Below are 23,435 nucleotides of genomic sequence, written 5' to 3'. Positions count from 1 at the left end.
AATGTCTCATACCTGCATATTCTTTACATTTGTTTGCCATAATTGCCTGAGTTGTCCTATTTAGTATTTTTTTACTGCTAGAAGTTATTGTAGTCTTTAAAAAAATCCATCTACTAATTTCATATAAAAACAACTGTGGCTCAACGTTCTTTAACTTCACATTAGGACGCTTACGGAGAGCGTGCAACAGATCCAATTCTCTTGTTTTTCTGACAGTGAAATTATGAGTGTATGAATCAAGTAAAAAGCAATTACCTTTGGCTGGTACATGTACATTGATTAGTTCATAGAGATTGTAATAAGATGAGTCGTAAATCACTAAAGTTCAGACAAGCAATTGTGGCGCAGGTTCGCTCCGTTAGAGATGCCTCAGACGTGGTTCAAAGCAGCGCATTATAATGGCTCATCTTGTTTGAACATTAATACGTCAGCATTGTTAGATTGTATGCAATAATGCTTCAACTAAATTAGGCAATAAAAACATCTCTATTTAATCATGCTGTAATTAAATAAACATTCCGAACAGCTATTTTTTTTATACACCTTTTAAATGGAAATATCAATAGTCAGAGAGGAAAAGCTTGTTCTTGTCTCATTGAAATACTTTACTATGAGCATGTTAATATTATTGGTTTGTTTTTCAACCGTCTATTATTTGATTCAGCGCATGAATAACTGTTCTTTCACATTTCTTGTTTGTGTGTGACTTTTGCGTAGTTTAATCATGTCAGCAGCGATGTGGAGCCTTTAAATATTTATGGTGTTTGTTTAGCGTTCTGGTTTGGGCCAATTATACATAAATATACGGGCTTTTCTGTTTATCTTTAGCCTTGTCATAAACATGGGTATTTACTATGCAGTTATTTATCTGTATCTTCTTCTCTGTTTAGAGTTCCCGATGCCAAAGACTGAGCTGGTTCAGAAGTTCCATGTGTTTTATTTGGGTGTGACGTCGGTAACTCGTCCTATAGGTAAAATGAAATGCATTAGCCTCACTTTGTACGCGTTTGACCTACATGGACCTCATTAGCCACTGTTGTTTCTGGCTGCAGGGATGGACATAATAAATGGGGCCATAGAAAATCTGGTGACCTCCACAGGCAAAGAGGACTGGACTCCTGTCATCCTGAGCATCGCCGACACCACAGTATCAGTCATAAAGGAAAAGGCAAGAAACATTGTACTTGTTTTATTAGAGACGTGTGTTAGTCAAACTGTAAAGCATTCTCATAAAGGAATAACTGTTAAGGGCCATAACAAATATGCGTGTAGCCTACTGTACTTTGTAATATATACAACATTTGAGGAAAAAAATATATATTAAAAAATCACACACAAAAAAAGTGTATTTATGTTAAAATGCTAATAATAATATTTTAAAAGGTCACATTTTGTCTTTGAAGTCAAAACCAATAAGATTAAACTAGTAACATGAGTAGTACATACATAGCAAAATACTAATCAATACTAAAACTAGCATTGAAACTCATGAGCAGTAAAATGTACATTTAAAGGCAAATTTTGACCTTTTCTGAATAGCTTTCATCCATATTCAAACTAGTATAAAACCACATGATAATATCAAAGAAACAACCATTATTTTGTGTTGAAAATGACATTCTATTGTTTAAAAAATAAAAACGTTATTATCATTGTAGCATCAAAATCGGTATGGAGCATTTTCCTTGGAATCAAAATCAACATTAGTAAATGCAAATCCTGGGTACCATCACCTTAAAATGGTCTTGAACATAAAAATGTCTGCAGTGTAGGATTTATTCTGCCCAAATACTGCTAATTAAGTTTTCGTCTTAAGATTACTGGTCACTCTTTTGTTTCAGGAGGAGGAGGAGGAAGCCCTGGTGGAGTGCCGGGTGCGGTTCCTGTCCTTTATGGGCGTGGGCCGGGACATCCACACGTTCGCCTTCATCATGGACACTGGGAGCCAACATTTCCAATGTCACGTGTTCTGGTGCGACCCTAACGCGGGCTGTGTGTCTGAGGCTGTGCAGGCGGCATGCGTGGTGAGCCCGGTATTTATGACCCTACGTTTATCCACAAATACCTCAGCAGTATAGCCTATATAAGGGGCAGGTGCAGCGAACAGCAAGCTCTAGTAATATGTCTATTTAGTCTATTTAAAGTGGCAACAAGTGAAGATTCTCTCACCAAACATTAACTATTAGAAACCGTAAAACTGGTCAAACATTATCAGACTCTCCAAAAATGCAGTTCTTGTAGGTCCTGATCTGTCTATACAATGAAGGAGCAGAGGTGAACAAATATACTACTAAAATCAGCTTTTATATTTTGCTTGTCAGAGGCATATTCAAGGAGACGTGGTGTTCGAATTGTGAATGCTCTGAAAATGATGTCAGTACCTCTTTGAGCTGTGTATGGTCTTATGAGCCAAAGTGCACTCATAAGACCAAAAACTCACAGGAGTTCAAGTTTGTAAAAGGGAGATGAAACTCCAGCTAATTCACATCAACCGTTCATTTCTCTGATCTGCAAATCTTTTACAAACCCAACAAAATAATTAGTCGGTTTATAAAAATGCTGGTTGACTAAAACACACATTAGTTGACTAAATAACGAGTCCTTCCTGATGTGGCATCTTTCGTTGTTATAGCAATAGCACAATTCAAATCAAAATATCCTCACAAAATCCTTCAAATCAAGAAGGAATAATTTACCTGAAACCCATGAATAGCCCTGGTGTTTTTGAACAATAAAACCAGTTGAAACGTATAAATCATAATATTGTGGCACTTTCCAGGCAATAACATCTCTATGGAAACAAGGAGGTATCAGACCGGTCCTTCTATTACACATTTACATAGTGCACTTTATTGTTCTATTAAACCCAGTCAGTGTGTGTTAACTCTATACTTTTCCTTCCTTCAGCTTCGTTACCAGAAGTGTCTGGTGGCGCGCGCGCCCTCTCAGCGAGCCGGCCCCTCCTCCTCTCCCTCCTCAGACACTGTGACCCGTCGGGTGAGCACCAGTGTGAAGCGCGGCGTGCAGTCTCTCATAGACACTCTGAAACCCAAGAAACAGCCGCCCGAACTGCCCCAACAATGACCTACCACCAGTGTCCACTGCACTCTCACCAAACCGCCACTGTAACATGATGCAACCAGTGCCAGGCGTGGTAAACGACCATGTACATACAGTATATATGTTAGGCGACACCACTGCTGTTAAAGGAACGAAGAATACTACAAAAAAAGAAAAGAAAAGACTATTGAAAGAGTCGCAGGGTGAACTTTGACCTATGAACTCTACTGTCCAAACAACCCGCAGTGGTTTTTGGGGCTGACGTTCTTTCTACAACCAGAGGAAGTTTTCATCAATCCATTGACTGCTTTTATTTGTTATTTTTTTCTCATTATCTGTACGCCACAGTGAAGAAAGAGCTGATGTCAAACCGTGATCGCTAAATTGAGAATTTGGGAAGAGTAACAAAGGCAGAAAACCTGTTCCGTCTCCAAAATGTTTTGTCCAACTTAAAATACGGGAATGGTAAAAGTGTTTGACAATATGTTTGTAAATGACTGTAAAGTAAGAAGAGTGTATCCAGGAGGAACGTGTAGATATGAGAGACATTATGGTAAGTGTACATGGTGAAAGATTAAAATTGTGCATGTTATGTCGATAAGATGCTATTTGTTTTACGTAAATGATAAAATGAGGGTCTGCATCAGAAGACGGGAGCTATTTCCGAGGCAAAGAATGACGCCTTAAAATAAGAATTTAAAAAAGTAAATGCTCTAACCCTAAAATTTTCTAACCAAATTTGACTATTTTTGTTGTTATTCAAGAGTTAATCAGTACAGAGATGTATTTATCATGTTCCATAATTGATTGTACGGTAATTTGATTGTATTTTATCCATGATCAAACAAGTTAAAAGCATCAAGAATGTTGTTTTGAAATGTTAAATTGCTCAGGAAGCTCTATGTACACACTTAAACACATGATACAGGTAATCCACAGTACAACAGGCTCTTTTCGGCTATTTTCGCAGTGTTGTGGCTCGTCTATGGATACATGAGTACTATAGCGCTGAACTCTACATCCCTCTCTCTCAGCAGACTGTCAGCTCTCGGTCACAGACACATAAATATGAGCACATTGCGGTAAAGAGTCTGCTGTCACTGCTCTTTGAAGCCCCTCGCACTGCTCCTATGGCTCGGGGCCACCACCTGCACTCCACTTGAGCCCTGTGTGTGATGCAGTCCAACGCAAACGGCACGCTCGCAAAAACGAGACGCTCTCAAAAGTCACATCCGTTTCGTTTGCCACCGTCTACTTCACCGTGTAAATGTACAAATATGTTGTGACAATAAACGCATTATCAAAATGAACGCCTCTTGAAAATACATTTGCATCGTTGATCATGTGTTTTAGAGTTTGTGTTTGTGGCAGTGGTTAGATTTCACCATCCCCCTGACCGAGTGTGAAGGACTCTTTGGGCAAAAGCCTTCACTTGCGAGCTTTGGTGTCCTTATTTGTGGTGAGTGTGCGTGACGGGGGAACAGAGCAGGGAAATCCACCTGTGGCAGAGAGATCACTGTCGGCTTGTGCACGTCCCGGGGAGCTGGATTAGAATGGACCACTTTGTTCCAACTACTGGATCTCGCAAAAGGCTCCAGTTTGGGGGATCTCTTGAAGCCACAAGAATTAGTCTTGGGTAAGACTATTGCAGTAGACTCTTTGACCTTTGGCAGAGTCTGGCAATCATTTGAAAAAGAGGATCATATTTGAAAAGCTGTTATAAAAACTTTGATCTTTCACTTAGGAAAATAGTGACATTAACAAATCCAGATTAAATATTACACCAATGAACTGATATTGTCTACTACTACCTCATTTTGAAGATGATGCGGATGAGCAACAGTATTACTCCAGCTGTTGGATTTCTCAATTTTCTGTGATTTCTGTGAATCTCTGGAGTTTATTCTGGCCAGGAGCACCTCGACAGACTCTTTGACTTTGGGTGAGGGCTGGCAAAAAGAGGAATACGAGTAAACGAAATGGACAAATCCCTTCTGTCTGAAAATGCCTTAATGACGCACCGCTGACTTCTTTAAATAGGTTCCTAGGGGATGAAACACAAACATGTCAGTTTGACTTCCCAATGCCTAAAGATCCTTGACAGCAATCTTACCACTGCCACTGCCGCCGCTGCTGGATTTGGTCTCTCTCCTTTTGAGACGAGCTTGAGATCTTTTACATGGTGGTTTTCCAGTTGTCTTTGCCACTTCTGCTGGGTCGTCTGTTACAGGATCTTGGACTTTTTGGGGAGCCTGGCAAAATGAGCAAAATAAAATAGTTTTACTTTTAAATGAAGTAAACATATACACAGTTTGTCCTTTGAATTGTGTTCAAAGATGAAAACCCCCATGTCCTTGGTCCAATCGAGGGTCACCTGCTGCCTCAGCACACAGCAGCCCACTGCACTCTTTGGAGCCTGAATTATTCACAAGCGCAGTGTACACGACTGGGACACGCAGCCACCGACTTTGTGTTTTATTTTTAACCATTCCGCATACTCCATGCAAATGTATTCATGCCAGTATTATAGTATGATTTATGTGTAAATGATATGCATATACTTGTGAACAGTTAGGTGAAGGTGACGGCAGGTGTACAGTGGTGGTGGTGGTCTGTGATGCCGTTGGTAGATGCCCAGAACACATTGATGTTAACTCATACAGACAGGGGGCACTGAATAATTCAAAAGACACTTTCTCTTGCTTCCTTTTCTTTCCCCACTTCCTCGGCATCTCCTCTAAACAAAGTAGGCTATCCTCTCTGTTAATCTCATGACTTTTTCAAACGCCGGACAACCTACTTAGTACTTTAAAACCACAGCCAATCCGTCCATACGCTCATTATCATTAGGTCTAATATGTTGGTGAAATGCCTAAAACAGCCACTAAACAAATATAAATGGCAGACTCAAATCAAAGTCAAACTCAAAATTGAATCATCTTCTTTATAGCAAAGAGCTTTGTCCTTGTCCTTGTCCATATTGGTGTCCCGTTCGGTCTTGTGCCGTTTTGCTCTGCTTCCCATCGAAATTAGGCCAAAAACACATTAGGCGGCCGTGTTTATCGTCCCCAGCTGTTCCAGCATGGACGCCTCATAAAGAAATTTATGGCCCACCGCTGTGACAGTCAATGTAGGCCAGACAGCATTCAAACACTTATATAATTGCTATTTTTATTATGCTTTTCCGGGTGCCACAATAACTTTTGATTAGACAAGTTTATTGGAGGCGGGGTGAAAAAAATCCTGTTTGAAGTGCCATTACAGCAGTTTGATTATCTTTTCATTCTCATCGGCGGAGGTATAAAACGTGATGGATGAGCAGAGATGGGCGGAGAGCACGGTGCACAGGAGCTCGTCGCACCAGTGGCTAATAACTTCACACCAGCATCATAAGCATCGGCGCATGTTTTATAAAGACTCTGGTAAATGCATGCATGTTGCTGAGTGGATTATGAACACCTAATAGAAGAGAGTTGTATTGGACAGTGATTATGATCATACACAGGAATTTTACAACAAGATTTGAAGCAACTAAAATTCTATCAAAGGCACTCACAAAAATGTACAATCCAGGATTTCAGTCATAAAGTCAAATGAAAATGGATGGATGGATGGAAGTCAAATGCTAAATATTTCAGGTTAAATATTTCAAACTATACTTGGAACCTTGGGAGCCCACTATTAACTGATAAACTCTATGAATGCTATATTATATCCCTCACATGCAATGGTATTTATTTATTTGTCTATGGGAGTTTTTATTTATTTATAGGAGATCTTCTACTGAAAGTGTTTTTCAGACTTCCTATAAGTGATCTGTTCTTCTGTATCTACCTCTGTATCTACCTGCGTTGCACCAATGAAATTTCCCCATGTGGGACAATAAAGGAATATCTTATCTTATCTTATCTTATCATGCCACCTTTGGGTCTGGATGACTCACAGGTGTATATAATAGAACGCCTCTCCCCTCCCTCCACAACATGAAATTTAATTTTAGATTTTGTTTGTTTTATGTTTATTTTTGTTGTTTTATGTTTAAAAGATAAATAGTAAAAAAAAAAAAAGAAAACACCTTTTTAACCCGCACACTATCTTTGAGGGTAGCACAAAAGATATATGTTTACATTTGGGTTGAAACAACGTAATCGATTAATTGCAACAAAACAACTATTGGGAAAATTGTCAACTATTTTAGTAATCAAGTAAAATGTCCAAGCGTGCTGAGAAAAGAGGTTGTATGGCTCAAACAAAGCAGGAATGACAAAGAAATGACACAGGAAATGATGAGAGGCTGTGCATTTTGTGTTTTTGATTAAAAACCTAACCCTAATCCTCATTATTTTAGCTTTATCTGGGTCAACTTTGTTAAGAAATCTCATATTGATTGGCTAAATAACTAATCGATTATTGAAAGTATAATCGCAAGATTCATCAAATAGCAAAATAGTTAGTCGCATCCATAATTTACAATAATGCCCCTCTGCATTACATTTGTGCCAGCTGCAGTATATAATCGGCAAAAATAAAACATTGTGTTTGTGTTTGCTTCTGCGTAGACCTGGCTTGCAACTGTGTCTGCATCAGAAAATGAAACAGGAACAGTCTGTATGTGATCAGTCTTTATTTTGTTGTAAATGTGGTCACAAAATCCTAATTGTTTTTAGATGCACCAATCTACTTTAAGAGTAGAATGACTTAAGTCCCAGCAGCCTCCAAACTGCATTACACATGGGGATCATATAACAAGAAGACGTGATGGAGGGAGAGAGAACAAATGTGTAGAACAATACAGAGTCTATAAGGGAGTCATCATTGCAACTCAATTAGTCAACAAGCCCTCTCTGCCTTGAGAGTATAGTGAGGCCTACCACACCCTGCTGTAGTATCAGCTCTTCTCATCTCGAGCCTTAACAGATTTCTATTGCTGCAGCTGACACAGACACTGTCTCTATCAGCCCACACCCTCCCCCTTTTCTGTATTCAATCTCCCTTATTCCGCCGCCGTAACCCTCCGACATCTCAACAATCGCTTTCAGACCGCACTAGATTTCTGCCTGTGACTGAAATTCCTTTTTTTCTACTTTGATCATTTCACTTTTTTCTTTCTCAAGTCTGGCATGGAATGTGATGACAATTTATACCTGATGAAGTTTCACATTCAGACACATTCAAGCTTAGAATTTATAGTTATGAATAGAAATAAGGGCTAGATTTGTGTTTTTTTTTCCAATTAGATGATGACCGAGTTTAGTAAGTTGAAGTGTGTTTCCGTCCCCTGTGTAATCGTACCAAGAACACCGCCATTTCTATAATTTCTTTGTAGTTAACCATATTTATCACTGGTGTAATATAATTTCTCAAACATTCATCCGATTCCTTAGTTATCTCGTCTCGCAGAAGCTTTATGCTATGCACCTCTCAATATGTCACGACCAGCTTATCTCACAAGTGCTCTGCTTAGTTATCAGTTATAAGACGCCAACCCGGGACTGTGTAAACCTCCCTGTGTGGAAGAGACAATACTACAAAGACGTGTTGAGTGTTCATGTCTCCCACCTCAGATATCCACTGTCTTTACAACTCCAGGACTCGTTAGGTCACTTATTTTTCACTTACTTACACCATTAACGCTTACCTCTCTGGTAAAAATAGCCATGAAGCAGCCGTTGTTGTGTTCTGTGGGTTCTAGCATGAAGATAAGGTCTTCTGAGTCCAAGGGAGAGGTGAATGGGCAGAGGCTGAACATAGAAAATATAACAAAAATCGAGAGCGTTAGAACAAACAATAAAGATTCATATAGATTTGGCAAAGGTTTGTCCGGGAACTAGAACATTGGATTGTTCCTCTCAGGGCTGAATTTTAGTCTTATAAATGTAGTCACATCACACACCATACGAGGAAAGTGTTGTATTACCTTAGTTGGAAATCACTAAAAGCATGCAATGAAAAATAAATAAATAAATAAAACCACACCCACACAGCACCGCACAGCTGGACACCTGAGAGATGCGCAACAGTGGTGTGTCATATCACTTATTTTCCTTCACATAATTTACCAACATGAAATGACACCTTTGATTTGATTTCCACTACTGCACAAGCACAGCTACACTAAATCGAGCGGCTGCCTGAGGTGCACTGAGACTGTGACAGGCGCTTATCTGAAGAGAGACAAACAACTCGCGAGGCTGACACAAAAAGGATGCGCAAAGAAAAACAGATTTAGTGCGTGGGGGCGCGGTGTCGAAGAGGCCCGCGGAAGCTCACCTCACCTTTTTGTTTTTTTTTACCTGGTTTGACTCGGGCTGCTCTCCCCACAGGCACGAGCTTGTTCAAACACAGCTCTGACCACGTCCTCGTTCTCCTCGGGCTGAGATGAATAAGTGGTGTAGATCACGGACAGTATCGTGGGGACTGTGGAAACAAAGCATTTAGTCAAATAAAAACTGTTTAGAGTTCAGTGACCATCCGAGTGCATTGTGGAAAAGTGCATTTACTGCTTCATATTAAAGGTGCCATATCATGCTTTTTTTCCCGTTTCGTAGTCTATCCTAAGGGTATATTTGATAATAATAAATAGGTTTCGCAGGTCCGTGATTATGACGCAGGTCCGTGATTATGACGCACCGCTGTGGGTATCCCCCGTCAATTTGCAGATCCGAGGAAAAGGATATAGTCAGTTCTCTAGCTAAAAACTGCAGGAATCAATTTTAAAAAAAAACTTAGGGCACATATATGAGGCACAAATAGCACTGTAAGAAGGTTACAAGCTCTGAAAAGTCGATTTTGCATGATATGGGACCTTTAAGTAAAAAGTCAAACGTATGAGGTTGTCAAAAATTAAAAGTCAAGTGTTTTGTCAATACAAAGTAAACCTAAAGGTGCACTATGTAACCTTTCAGATGATCCGCCACGTACTTGTCTCCATATTTATGTTAATGCATGCTCAGAATGTTCCACAGTATGCATTACGCTGACCCATCTTGAATTTGCATTATTTTACTGCTAAAATAATACTTGGAAAAACAGGCATTCTAACTGTGAGCCTAGCCAAAGCGCCACAGATCTGACCCGTAACCAAGCGACGTCACCTACTTGTCTCAATAGAGAGTTATATACGTTTAATACTACACAAAGTAATAACATTTCCACAGAGACAAGCAAGGCAGGCCAGAAAAGTGAATCTTTAAAACACATATAAACACCTATACACACACCGCTTGTACATATTGTATACAGTAGATATAGTTAGTTTTCACAAAGAAAATAGTTTGATTATTGTTGTCTGAAATTAATTTTAAAAAGAAAATTGATCAGATACAGAGAGCTTTTTTTTGTATATTTTAAGTATTCATGCTACATTTTTGCCTTCGGCCTAAAGATTATAGGTAGCTAGATTTCATTCATTTAAGCTTTGATTTTCTTCCTGCTCAGTAATTACAGTGTGTCAAAAGCAATTAGGCTGACTGAGCTGAAATAAAACCTGCGGGACGAGGTTCTAAATCAGCAGCAAAACAATGCAAAATCTCGTTTGGATAAGTGGAAATGAGATACGAGGACATTATAGACCGTAGAGGAGTTTGCATAGGACGTGAATATTTGTCAGGCCGGATGACTCGCACACTGAAACCATCGACTCACAGTCACTCGATAAACACCCAATAATAATTAACAGTCTCATTGGAGGGAATGTGTACCGGCAGAAATGTTGAGGTGGGCCAATCAATGTTAGTGCGATTACACGAGCTGGTTTTTCAATCTGGTTATCGGGAGGACTGCACCTGCACGTGATGAACATGAGGAGCTAGAGAAAGGGAAGGAACAATGCAAAAGAGACTAAAGAGAGATGTAACATGAGCAAGTCACCTGTATTTTCAACCTAATGTGTGAAAAACGACTCCTGGCCGTGTTTATAAGGTCAATGGTTTTCAAAATATGTACTTTTTGTTAATACTTATGTTAATTATAACACAAATGATCAATAAAGTCACTGCAAAGTCAGTCGACATGTTATTTTACACATTTTACGTCATGTTTCTTTATTTTCTGCAGCACAAATAAGGAATGTTTAGTGTAGAGCTGTGGTAAAAAACATTGCAAATTAATTTTACAGGCACTACTTGAGGAAAATTATATCAAGTCGAATTTGAGATTTTTCTATGGCAAAACATATTATTATTATATATAATAACAATATGAATCTTGATTTATTATTAGATTTGATTTAATTGCTTATGCAGTATGATTTATAGTATTCAAGTTGTTTCATGACATTTTTTTATTTGGTTTCAAGACAATAAAGCTTGAAACAATTTCCTTGCATCAAAGGTAAATAATTAATGTAAAAAATAAAAAAAAAAACGTTTTGAAACAAGTCAAAAACACAAGTCAATCCAAACATGTCAAAACCACTCAAATTCAGATTTAAAGAGTGAATTCTTCTTTCTACATCCCTGTCTCCTTGAACGCCGCATCATCCACAACAACACAAATAGCATGTTCCCGTATTGAACACAGAACCACACTGTACTGACCATCACAGGAGCATCGTTAGTATGTCTAATTAAAACTCGCAGAATCTCTTTGGGACTGTCTCTCTAATGACAAACGAGAGAAGATAATTACAAATTACGAGAGCTTGATGGAGTCAGAGGGGAGCGGGTGCACACAGTGGAGCCTTGTATATCTTGTCTGAGTTATCACGGTGGAGTTGTGTTGGACGGGAGCAGCTGGTGGTACACTCACACTGCATGGCGTGATCAATATCCTTCTTCTGCTGCACAACCAAAGCCTCCAGTTTGCTTTTGGCGATGGATCCCTGAGCTAGGTCCTGCAGCAGCTCGGTATCTGAGAAAGGAGGGAAGGAGGGATGGGATTTTGCACTCAATTTAGTCTTTGCGCAAAAAAAAACGGAGCTGGAGTCATTATTAATGCATATATTGATGAGAATTGAGTGAGTCTTGAAGGCTAATCGTTACCTTTACAAAGCCCTTATACAAAGCAATCAAATGCAAAAGTGCTCAGAATGTCGTGAAGTCTAAAGTTTTCTGTGCAGAGGTTTAATAAATCTACACCAATAAGGCATTTCATGACATTATGACCACAGACTGATATATGGATTTTATTTTCAAAGCTGACGACTTAGAAATGGGGAAAAGAGAGAAAAAATCAATTTGGAACATGGGACCCGGAGAAAACTGGTTGAAATAGGGCTAAAAACTGCAAGCTCGGCCATTTGTATCCCACCAAATTGTTCTGAAATGCATGGGATTCTTGTATTAGTTTAGTACTTCCTCAAATTATATAAAGACCATTGTGAATTGCAAATCGGATCACAATCTTAATGCTTGTCTTTCAGAATACATGGGCATCTCCAGATACTTTTAAATGGTTTGTTTCGCCACCTACCTCCGTCCTCTTGCAGTATAAATTCAATGGGGTTGCTGATCGCCGTCAGTGAAGATTTGGGGGCTAATAGGATTACTCGCACTTTCCGAAATTCTTGGTCGCCTTTGTCCAGAGACTGAAAGCTCTCTGGTATCAGTTTTACATCTAGGCAAAGTATACATAAGAAATGCCTTAGTGAAAGCGTAAACACCATCATTTTTTCAAAGCCAATGTTTTATTCAGTGCTGTGAAGATGCCAAGTCGTGTTTACAATTAGAAAATGTGTCACGGTTGCCAACTGAAAATGCTTTGCTCATTAGCGGTGACTGCCATTATAAAGTGCTAGCTATTGTTTACAACATTACCATTTTTACTTACTTTTGCAGCCCGTCGCATTGACAACCTGCTGTAACTTCTCTCTCCGAGGCTCGGTCTGGTCCCCCACACACACAAAGATGTTGGATTTGTCGTTGCCATCGTTTTTTTGTTTCATCGCAATTAGTGAAGCCGTGTGCGAGACGGTCAGGCCGGAGAAACATCCAGCCATAAGAACATCTCCATTTTCAGCCTCCTGTAACAACGGGCGCACTGCGTTTGGACCAAGACAGCACGCTTTATCCTGAGGAGGAAAAGGCCAGCTGTGATGTCAAACTACATGATCCAAATGTGAATGATCTGGAAATTAACTACGATCGGAGAAAGACGGATGTGTCAAAGGTCAGAGAGTTTGGAGAATCAATGGGAGATATGTACGAGGAGGCTGTGTGTCAGTGAAACTAAAAACAAAACAAAAATAACATTATATTAACTAATTTAAACCAACAACTATACAATTTTGTTCCTATAATTAATGGTGGGCAGTTTTCCAAAATATATACTGTAAGTAAGTAGTTTAGTGCATTTATATTGGCGTTAGGGGGAAGAGAAAGTCATCTGTTGCTGCTCGGATCTACCAATAACGGAAACTGGCATAGAAGAATAAACAAGATGATAAATGCCTAATAGAATCACAAATGTCACCAAGATTGGAGGAGAAATATTAAAGGCCATATTTTGCCCTCGATCTCCCCGATTGGAACCTTGGTCACTTGGGCGGTTCAAGGTTGGGCCACTGCTGCCTTCACAACATCATCACTGGTGTCAAGAGGCTGGAGTGAGATGATGCCAATACATATATTGTGATAGCGTTTGATTCAATGACTGATAACTGTGGCATTCAAAAGCACCACGTGTGTGAGAGATGTTTATGGCCTCAAATCCAGACAAAGAAAGTGAGCGGTTCACGGGAGATGCTCGACAAACAGTGAGAAAGAACATTAATTTTTGTATAAGTTGTTCAATGTATTTTTGATTTACAAGACGAATCACAATAAAAGATTTTCTGTTTTCCAATTTGTTCCCAACATTTGAAGAAACAAATATTGAAATACAGGATTGAAGCGTGGGTTATTTATTTAATTCACCTCGCTTTCGCCCCCGGGTGATGGAGCTGCTTGTCACGCGAGGAGCCAAGTTTACAATCAGAGATGGGCAGACTAGGAAAAAGCCCATGGACACACGGACCAGTCCCTGGAGGACAAAAGCGAGTTCTCCAACTCACGTGAACAGGGCCCAACTGTGCGTAACCGTGTGGCACTTGCCCCACCGCGAGCTCTGTCCCAGTTACCCTTTGGGATTGGAGCATATGTCCTCATGAAGGGCTTGTCCCAATTTAACCAGGACTAAACCAAGGCCAGGTCCAGGACAACAAGGACTGCATGAGTCATGTGCAGAACAGTGTTACGCACAGCTGGACACCTGAGAGATGCGTAACAGTGGTGTGTCATATCACAATTACACAGATGACTCAGTTCTGTCTCGGTGACGGCAGGTGAACATAGACCAGAGGAGTCACTTTGTCATTGCATCCAACAAATCAGTGTGTGGATGCAAAATAACTTTCTCCAGTTAAACTCACAAAGGCGAAAGTCATGCGCGCTCAGCAGTTGCGGCGACGCTCGATGCCAAAGCAAATTAACTCGTCAAGATCGGGGGCAAAACACGACCCTTAGACCTTTTCTTCCTTTGAGATATCTCATCTTTGAGTGCAGCTTGTACCTGAACAATGAGCTTGTGGTTGCTATGCAGGCTGGTGAGGTTCAGTTGGGCCTTCGCTTCAGCTGGGAACACTAGTGTATCCTCGCAGTGCGGATCTTGGCAGAAGGTCTTCGCCTGCAGCTGCCCGATTGATCTCACCCTGGAGAAGCCTGCTCGTTTCAGCACACTGTGGACCTCGTCAAGACTAAACCAGGCAGACAGGAGCGAGAGGATTACAGAAATAACCAGAAAACTGAGGAGAAAAGGTAACTGGCGTGTGTTATAGTGTATAAAACGTCCCCGTACACACACATGGTCCAAACAGGTGACCTTTATAGTGGGAGAGACTGGCTGAGGGTTGTTGCTGATTGAATCTGTCCAGAGCCAGTAGATTTACAGCGAACAGACTCAGACGTGGGCCGTAGAGCGCACATAATCACACATAAACACTCTGTCTGGATATTTAATAGAGTGTCAGCTAAGCATAAAACATGTAGTAGCATTGGGCAGAATAACATTTTAAAAAATATGGGTCGAGGTGTACTCTAGATCGATTTGTATTCATTTTGTCTTGGCTTACAATAACCCCATTTCAAAGACTGTGAAATGGTGGAGACACGACGCACCTTTATACATATTCAGTTGCATGAGCCCATTTGTGCTGACCTGCTCTTCAGAGAGTTGACCCAGGCATAAAGCATGAGGCTGCTGGCTCTTTCCTGTTTTATCCTCACAGTCTCCGGCAGCATGCACTCAATGGTCAGGATCTCATATTTGATCCTCCAGCGAGCCAGGGAGGCGGCTAACTTGGCTGTGAATCTGAAGAAAATATAGAAAATAGGTTAAGAAATTGTACAATTTTCTTTAAGCCAATGGAGATTTTAAGATGCCAAATACTAATACTGAAGAAATACACCATAGTATGTTATATGTAGTTACCAATAGTGACCCAGCAACAGTTTATGGAGTTGTTTGCTTACTGATTTGGCATCACGCTGGGCATTTACACGCTGGTACACAAACGTGGCAGATTTAGCTAATAGCGTTTCTTTTTGGACATTCGACCCACAGCTATAAGCAATAACTTTATGGATCCAAAAGAGGTCCATAATCTTTGATATTGAAAAACAAAAATGTGAAACTGTGAAAAATTATGAATTTCCTAAAGAAGTTGACACCCAAAATATATTTGTTTAAGTTTTTGTTGTTATTTTCATGGTAAAAAGTCTGAATTTCAAAATCTGACTTTATCATTGTGAACTTTAGGACAAAAATGAATATTTTTTTCCCAGTTTCATATTTTAGTTTTTTCCGTTTCAAAGATTATGGACCTCTTTTAGATCCATTTAACTTTCTCTAGTTTAAATGTTGCTTAAAATGAGTCGTCGCGTCTCTGTTGCATTGCACACTGGATCATGTACCTGAGGAGGTGGAGCTCCACGAGTCTCACTTCTTTGACATCAGTATTCTTGCATTTGCGCGGGAGAAACTTCCGGTCTAGAAAGTCGAAGAGCATGACAACAACAAGGCTCATTTGATCATCTGGCTAGAGAAAAAAAGAAAAGACAAGTTAAAGGTAAAGTCTTCTCCAGTTTCCCCTCTGCAGCCTGACGACAGCAGGGCACCAGACGCATTAGAGGCAGATGGGGGCGCACTGCAGCAACAGCTCGGACTGGACGTTTTATGAAGCAAATGGGGCAGAAAGATGAATGGATACTACAGAAACTTTCCCAGCCATATATATAAGGAACTTGACATTTCGGTTCATCTGCAAAGTCTGATTTTGTCTTTGGTTAATTGTGCATCTCTATTTGTATTTTCCAAATTGGTTTAAACCAGTGGATTTTCTAAACATTTCTGTCCATTCAGTAGCGCGGCAACAGATTCCCATGGAGGGTTATTGGGCTACAGTAAACATACCAGCGGGTCGCCTTAGATACTGGACTCACTGTTAAATTATCTTCAGCTTAACAGTGTAAAAGGCCTTAAAGTGACAATGAATGACTGTGATTCATAAGTATATTAACATGCAGACAGTGTATAGAGAAAACAGAAGGAAACAAGTTGATTACACTCCAAACTTACTTTAGCTTTAGGGTCATCTCGTGAAAACTTAGCATTTCACATTCATTTTAAGCACCTACAGGTATCTCTCTAACCCATACCTTTCCCCTTCGCTATCTCCCCTCACTGTCAAGGTTGAATTTTATAGATGCCAGCGGTGTAAAAGGAGGTGAGACAGGCTTCTAAAGACTCTCATTGTGCCCGGGCTTTATTGTCTGAAGGATGCAGAGTAACGACCTGCCACCAACACATTGTGCGACCGATTCATTTTACCCGGGGCCGTAACTCACAAGGACAACAGTTGTGACGTGGTGTGTGCGGCGCAGTACGAGGCACACATCTGCGAGTTAATGTAAACATTTGCCAGAAGCAGTGACAGAGACAGACTCCGAGTTTCACTGCAAAATCTCACTTAGACTGTCTCAGCTGTCAGAATACTGTAGCGTATAAGTGGGCAAATGATTGTCTTAAAGATTATATTGAAGTAGCAAAATTGCAAAATCAAGTTCAATTTCCATCATGAGAAATCTTTCAAAAGCAAAAAGAACTGATAAAAACAAAGGAAAATGTAATTTGTCTCCACAATTTTCATTTGCAATAGTTGAAACCAGTAACACACTAACAGGCACAGTTTGCATTGAGAAATAATACGCCTAATGTTACTGGGATAATCCAAATAAATGTGCTATTAATCTTTGTCAATATCGCCCTGGACTACTCTGTTAATGACAGCTCATTTACAGCCTTATAGCCTTACAATTTAACATGTAATTGATCTTGTTTGAGGGCCAGTTACAAACTACTGCCTCAGGGGCGCTCAAACGTTTGATTTCATGACTAATTAATTACATGTTTAGTTTGAGAAAAGCAATAAAAAGAGACCAAGTTAAACCCGCTCTGTCTTTAGATGTGCAGCTCCAAGGGGAGTGATTGCCATTGATTAGGACAAAGACTCAAAAGGAGACCATGAGCTTTGTGTATTGGAGCAGAGCATCAATATAACTGATAGTGATTAGAAGAGAATCAGAACAAAGACACATGAGCAATATAAATGGAAATTACAGGCACCTTCACAGCACAAGGTAAAGCCAAAGACAAACGTACAAGTGCTCCAGCAACTCAAAACACTGAATCAAAAGAACTTTTTGTATAGAGTGCAATACGCGCAGGAAACTAAACAGGCAGAGATGTACTTGTCAAAATGATTAAAAGATGTTTCAATGTTAGCTATAAATACAGATTTTGCACTAAACTTTCTTACCAGTGGTTGTGTGAGGTAAAAACTGCTGTCAAGTAGGAGATTTTCGAGTAGCCCTTGATCTGCACAAAGAGAAATGCAGGTAATTCCAATTATACGTGCGGAATGTCAAGGGCCACATTTGATTAAGCGTCTGGATAAAACACCCTGGATATAATTAAATAGTCGCATGAGAAGGAATTCATACATTGCATGCAGAAGGCCATTTACTGCTTTTGTGTTGTAGCTGATATCATTTATTTTTTTATTTTCATGTATTCAGTCTATGTACGGCACAGTTCCCTCTGGAGGTACCTTATTACACCCTTGGGATCTCTGCCAACTGGGCCCTACAAAAGCATTTAACCACGTGAAACATCCTGAATTATTTCCCACGTTAGACCTTATCAAGAAGGGAAAGTGAACATCAAGGTAATCTGGTGTACAGTGCAGGAGCGGTGTAAAGTGTGCTATAGTCGTTATTACTGCTGCAAACCTTAAAGATAATCCCTCGGGAGATAACCATTCAGTGAACAAATGCAGTGCAGTGCAGACCACATTGGAGGCCTATAGAGGTCATAGCCCTTTACATGCTATAAATCACCCTCAGCAGGCTGGCTTGAACATAAAATATGACTGCATTTTTGCTAACTGAAGACGTAGCTATGGGTTGGACAGTGTGCTTTTGAAGAGATTTAAAAATAAGCTTTGTTACGGATAAGAAAAAAAAAATCTGGATTTGGCAGAACAAATTAGTGAGGTATTGTTTGTGTTTGCTGATCGTGTGCTTTGTGCTCCGCATTTGGACGCCGCACAGAGCAATGAGGCGTGTGATTGTGGTAAAAGGAAAAAGACAACCAAAAAAACTTTTTTGAAGCGGCCAAACCTAGATCCAGCATCTGTAACTAGTCCAAGTTTGAGTCTCTGAATAATCCACACCTGTGCACCAAGGCGCCAAGACCTTCAAACAGTTACATCATGTTTACAGTGCCTACTTTTACACTTTTTGGCTTTACGGCTAGCGGCCTTAAATCTCCATTATACACAGCATTTAGTTTGGGTCGACTAACTGCTTAAAGGGAAGACTTGAAGTTTTATTGTAACACTTCAGTGCAATGAGGGCGCTGCATAAATTTGTACCACAATATTGGTTAGTTGTAAAACAGGGGTGTAGATGTCCAAAATGATTTCTTTTTCTATTATTTTTACTTGTTATACTGATTTTAATGTGCTGCTTGTACACAGTATAGGCAGGAAGAGTTTGTAGTAATTTAAAATCATGTGTTTTAGGGAAGTTAATGAAAATCTGTGATACATTTTGGCCTAAAAATATCGGCAGAGCTTATCGGCCATCGGCATAATGACCGGTTTAGGCATCGGTCATAAAAAAGCTCGTATCGATCTACTTTACCGTGCTAAATTGCTTTACATTACGGTTTATCCTGCCAACAACCTGTAGTGTTGTGTTGCCCAGAAAGCAGCTATAATCAAATGTACAAATTAATCCACAACATAAGAAAGCACAAGCACTTTAGTAAGAAAATATTTGCCATCAGGTCACAAATGATAGAATCCCCAAAACACACAGTAAAAACGAAAACCTGACAAAATTGTTGAGTACTTTCTGTTCAGAGAGGGTGAGGAAAGCACACGACATGATTTGAAACCTTGGCAGCATAAATTCTCTGGAGGCCAGTGATCCGAATGACAATCACTCAGTAGTAAAACGGATTCTTGCAGAGAGAGCGAAGAATATCCCATTATATTTCAAACATTTTAAAGAGCAAAAATACAGTAAGAGGTCAATTTTCCAGCAAAAAGATATATATATTTGTATCAGTGACCAGTCTGTGTCCTCCGCTGCCACTTCAGAGCTCAGTGAGTTACTTTTTTGTTTGGCGCAGTTGGAGTGGCAATCGTAAGATCAATAGCACTGCTCGCCATGGCATTTACTGGTGCATTTCTTGCTGCTGAAGCATTTCTGCTTTAGGTTAACAACTGACCTCAGCTCGATTTGGGATCAGTCCCTCCAGAGCAGTGTCTGTGTGACCGTGTGTGAAGTGAAGGCCAAGAAATGTTTAGTGTGAGTCACAAATAAATCAATTTATGCACCAAAAGTCAGCCAGCGCCGACAAGAGAGAGGAAATGTTATCATTGGCTTCCAGGCAGTGTCACTTCATCTGGTCTCACTACAGAATATTAGGATTGTGTGATGAGACAAACTTATTCAAAACCATTATTCATTTTTAATTTATTGGATAAAACACATTACAATTTGTCTTCCAAACCAATGCAAAATCACAAAAGATATGCCCCAATCTAGCTTTTTTAGTCCAGAGATTGACACTACTTTCCGTTTTGAGTATTTGTCATAACCTGAAGTATATTTCATGATAATTTACTCTGTAACACTGTAAAAACTAAAGTTTTACAAGTTTATAATACTAAACATTGAAATACTGTTTTCCTAAGAAAAACAGAAAAAATCCCCTCCATTGTGTAACATCCCTTAGACAGGCCACTGCAGTAGAGGAGTGGAAGTTCTGCTGATGGATATTTGGAGGTGTCCTGCATTAATTGAGGAACATGTATTGGCCAGAGGGTTATACTGGCTCAGAGGATTGATGGCCGGGAACAAAATCAATCATGCCAACGCGACTGTTCCTGCTACCTGACCTCTCCATCCCTGGAACACATTAAATCGATGGCAGACAGCTTTCTGCATCAAGAGTCGGCTAACCTCCTCCTTGGCTTATCACCGCAGCGATTACACACCCCGGAGACTTGAGCCACCCATACAGCGCCCTGCTCACAGATAAGAAGAGATCATGGGCCTGATTGATTTGTAGCATCACACACAGTTCCCCCGATCACCTGCGCAGCTCCTTCTCTGTTTGTCCTTCTCCAATTTATCTTTTTTCAATTTGGCCTGTCAATTAACTTTCACACGGCGGGCCATTACTCTCATACACCTTAAATGGTTGTTTGATAGCGTGGAGTAAAACCACTATACCTAATTTAAAGGTGCACTATATGTGTGTGATGTGGGTCTGCCACCTGTTTGTCTCCATAGAGATATTATTACTTTATTATTATAAACGTATCCATCTTGCCATTATTAAATTACATGTGTTTGATTATTATTAAAAAAAAATACATCAAAAACATTCTTACTGTGAGCAGGGTTGCCACTCTGCTTATCTCCATGGTGATAGATACATTTAGGTGAAAGACAAGGAAAGTTACACAGTAGAAGAGAGATGCTTATATTCTACAATGAGATATTTTCACTATGTAACTTTTCTGATGGAAGTTTTGCCACTACTACTACCTGCTTGTCTTCATGGAGATGTCACTTTGTCTGGCATGTTCCGCAGTATGGCATTAAATTACAGTCTAAAGTCTAAGAGGTACAACTACAGTAGGTGGCAGTAATGTAACACATGCCATAAAACACAGGAGAAGAAGAAGAAGAAGAAGAAGAAGAAGAAGAAGAAGAAGAAGAAGAAGAAGAAGAAGAAGAAGAAGAAGAAGAAGAAGAAGAAGAAGAAGAAGAAGAAGAAGAGACACGATATGAATAAGAAATGATAAGAAATGATATGATATGAATACGATATACGATATACAATACAAATACCTTGAAAAACATGGATTTTTACAGTGAGTGGGTTTGCCTCTTCATAGATCTCAGTGTGTAATTTGGCCTGGTAGAGTCATTTGCTGTTTCCATGGTGATAGATACATTTAATGCAGCACTGTGGAACATTCCAGGCACAGCAATAACATATCAACTGAGACAAGCAGGGGGCAGAAATGACCCTCTACCAGAAAGGAATTACGTAGGAAGGAGAGCGTGAAAATATATATTACGATGGCAAAAAATGTCTTATTTCAGTTGTCTCGGAGACTTGATCCCAATATTGATTTTAACATGATCCGATCTGCGTATCAAATGTGCTACTACTCACATTTGAGTGCATTAAAAGCCAACTCGTAGGCTGCACGCTGCATCTCAGCATCAGTGACCTCAGGCAGAGCGAGACCCCGCTCTTCGCCATAATTCACCAGTCTTTGAGCAGCTGGCTTCTGCAGGTAATTGTTCTGGAAGATGACCGATGCCAGCAGGTAGACTCTGTCAGCAAAACCCTCGAGAGTTTGGCCACTGGCGGTCTGCTTCATGTGCACAGGGTCGTCCTCCATCTAAGCTGTAACACAAGAGTGGTAAAAACAGAAATCTAGTAATGATAACCCAATAACTATATCTGAGTGTGTGTGTTTGCATGCTCAAGAGAAATCTAATCATCAAAAACACCTCATGACAAGTTTAGAGTAACTGTTGTATTTGGAAGGCATCATCCGTCCAATTAATTTTAATATTCTCTTTCAACTGTTCACATTTTCTCGTTAATTTTTGTCTTGGTCACATTAGTTTGCCCTTTTTCCCCCATTTTCCTTGTCAAATCTTGCACAGGTGTGAACAATCAGAAAAAGAATCAGATTACTCACATCAGATTAACTGTTAAAATGACAATAATCTGATAACTCCAGAACTCAGATACTGATTTTTGGTATGGATGTAAACATAGCCACGGTTTTATCCGTTTTTACTGTGCTTGAAGGTGTTTTTTAATCTACAGATAGATTTAAATTAATAGGCTATTCATTGATTTAGAGCAGAGATATAGCATTGAAAATGTGACATTTGTATAAAGGACAATAACTGCTATTACACTAATAATATATTATTAACTAAGTATCTATAAACTAAATATTAATATTTCAAACTCAAATTACAGACAAGAGAGTGACTCAGATGTTTTTGTATGCTGTCCATTAACTCATGGGTTAAAAAAAAAAATAATGTTGGTGATTTAGCCCCATGCAATACACATTAAAATCAAGCTAAAGCTGATTTTATCTGAAATAAGTCTATATTGAAAAGATTTCCCCCCCATAACGTAGACTCGATTACAACTTGAAACAAATCAGACTTACCTAAAAAAAAGATATTACGTTTTTCCCTTGATTTAGTCTTTTCTGTTTACTCTGCGTTAGTTCTGGATAAATCCCTTCACGCGGCGCGATTTCTTAAACTTGACCCAACATGAGAGCTGCTCCATGGATGCGACGCAGCGCACGTCCCGCTCCAAACCACAGTCCGACTTCAGTCCGTTTCCGCAGAGCTGTTGGATAGTTTCTGGCTACGCAGGATTGGTTTTGTGCCCGGGAGGAGGGAAAAATACAGAAAATCGTGCTCCTGTAAATTTGTGCCAGACGCAAACTTTTTCCCGGAACTTGTCCTGCTCTGGTGCATCACCATGGTAACAGTCTCAATGTCCCGCCTGTTGCGCTCCATCAGCATTTTTACGGTGTCCTGCTCAAGATAACTTGTGATCATTTTTTAGGTCTAGTTTTTTTTTTTTTCTATGTAATTGTGATTTTTATTTGTTGTTTTACTTTATTACTTTATATAAGGTTATTTATCTAACATTTTAACAGGGTGTACAATTTTGATTATCCTACTTTCTTGGGAAGCTATTTTATTTCAACTCAAACTTTACTAATCAGTTTGGGGGTTATTTCAGTTTAAGAGTTATTTTTGTTATAA

General features: G+C 39.7%; 2 protein-coding genes and 1 long non-coding RNA gene across 5 annotated transcripts in view; 1 reads left to right on the top strand and 2 right to left on the bottom strand.

Moving 5' to 3' along the window:
* Positions 1-4,370, top strand: part of apbb2a (amyloid beta (A4) precursor protein-binding, family B, member 2a) — a 41,841-nt gene extending 37,471 nt beyond the window's left edge. For all 3 annotated transcript variants that reach the window (XM_072439626.1, XM_072439627.1, XM_072439629.1), the window contains 4 exons: positions 891-971; positions 1,053-1,168; positions 1,842-2,024; positions 2,908-4,370. In XM_072439626.1, the coding sequence (XP_072295727.1) occupies positions 891-971; positions 1,053-1,168; positions 1,842-2,024; positions 2,908-3,084 (557 nt within the window). In that variant the 3' untranslated portion in view covers positions 3,085-4,370. The remainder of the gene's footprint in view (positions 1-890; positions 972-1,052; positions 1,169-1,841; positions 2,025-2,907) is intronic.
* Positions 3,361-5,004, bottom strand: LOC140354579 (uncharacterized). The gene is made up of 2 exons (XR_011925989.1): positions 4,872-5,004; positions 3,361-4,736 (listed from the first exon to the last, which is right to left on the bottom strand). It is a non-coding gene; the product is annotated as an uncharacterized lncRNA (long non-coding RNA).
* Positions 5,005-5,069: 65 nt separating this feature from the next.
* Positions 5,070-22,027, bottom strand: LOC140345718 (putative methyltransferase NSUN7). Its single transcript, XM_072432275.1, has 12 exons — positions 21,796-22,027; positions 17,852-17,910; positions 15,948-16,072; positions 15,193-15,345; positions 14,548-14,731; positions 12,829-13,069; positions 12,472-12,615; positions 11,809-11,910; positions 9,354-9,477; positions 8,699-8,801; positions 5,174-5,312; positions 5,070-5,104 (listed from the first exon to the last, which is right to left on the bottom strand). The coding sequence occupies exons 1-12, from the start codon at positions 22,025-22,027 to the stop codon at positions 5,070-5,072; spliced, it is 1,641 nt and encodes a 546-aa protein (XP_072288376.1).
* Between the last annotated feature and the right edge of the window lie 1,408 nt (positions 22,028-23,435).

The sequence above is a fragment of the Eucyclogobius newberryi genome, unplaced genomic scaffold (genome assembly GCF_026437365.1).
Source record: "Eucyclogobius newberryi isolate DKJ021-1_F unplaced genomic scaffold, fEucNew1.0.hap1 SCAF_11, whole genome shotgun sequence".
In the NCBI taxonomy this organism is placed as follows: domain Eukaryota; kingdom Metazoa; phylum Chordata; class Actinopteri; order Gobiiformes; family Gobiidae; genus Eucyclogobius; species Eucyclogobius newberryi.
The sequence above is the reverse complement of the archived record's forward strand: the minus strand, read 5'-3'. Positions and strand labels throughout refer to the sequence as shown.

Bases quoted from the DNA above. Each gene is read 5' to 3' on its own strand.
- LOC140345718 (XM_072432275.1), bottom strand. From the start codon at position 22,027: ATGGAGGACGACCCTGTGCACATGAAGCAGACCGCCAGTGGCCAAACT. The intron at 16,073-17,851 runs GTAAGAAAGTTT...TTTTTTCTCTAG, and splicing joins TTTACCTCACACAACCACTG to CCAGATGATCAAATGAGCCT. The intron at 8,802-9,353 runs GTAAAAAAAAAC...TTCTATGTTCAG, and splicing joins AGCAGCCCGAGTCAAACCAG to CCTCTGCCCATTCACCTCTC.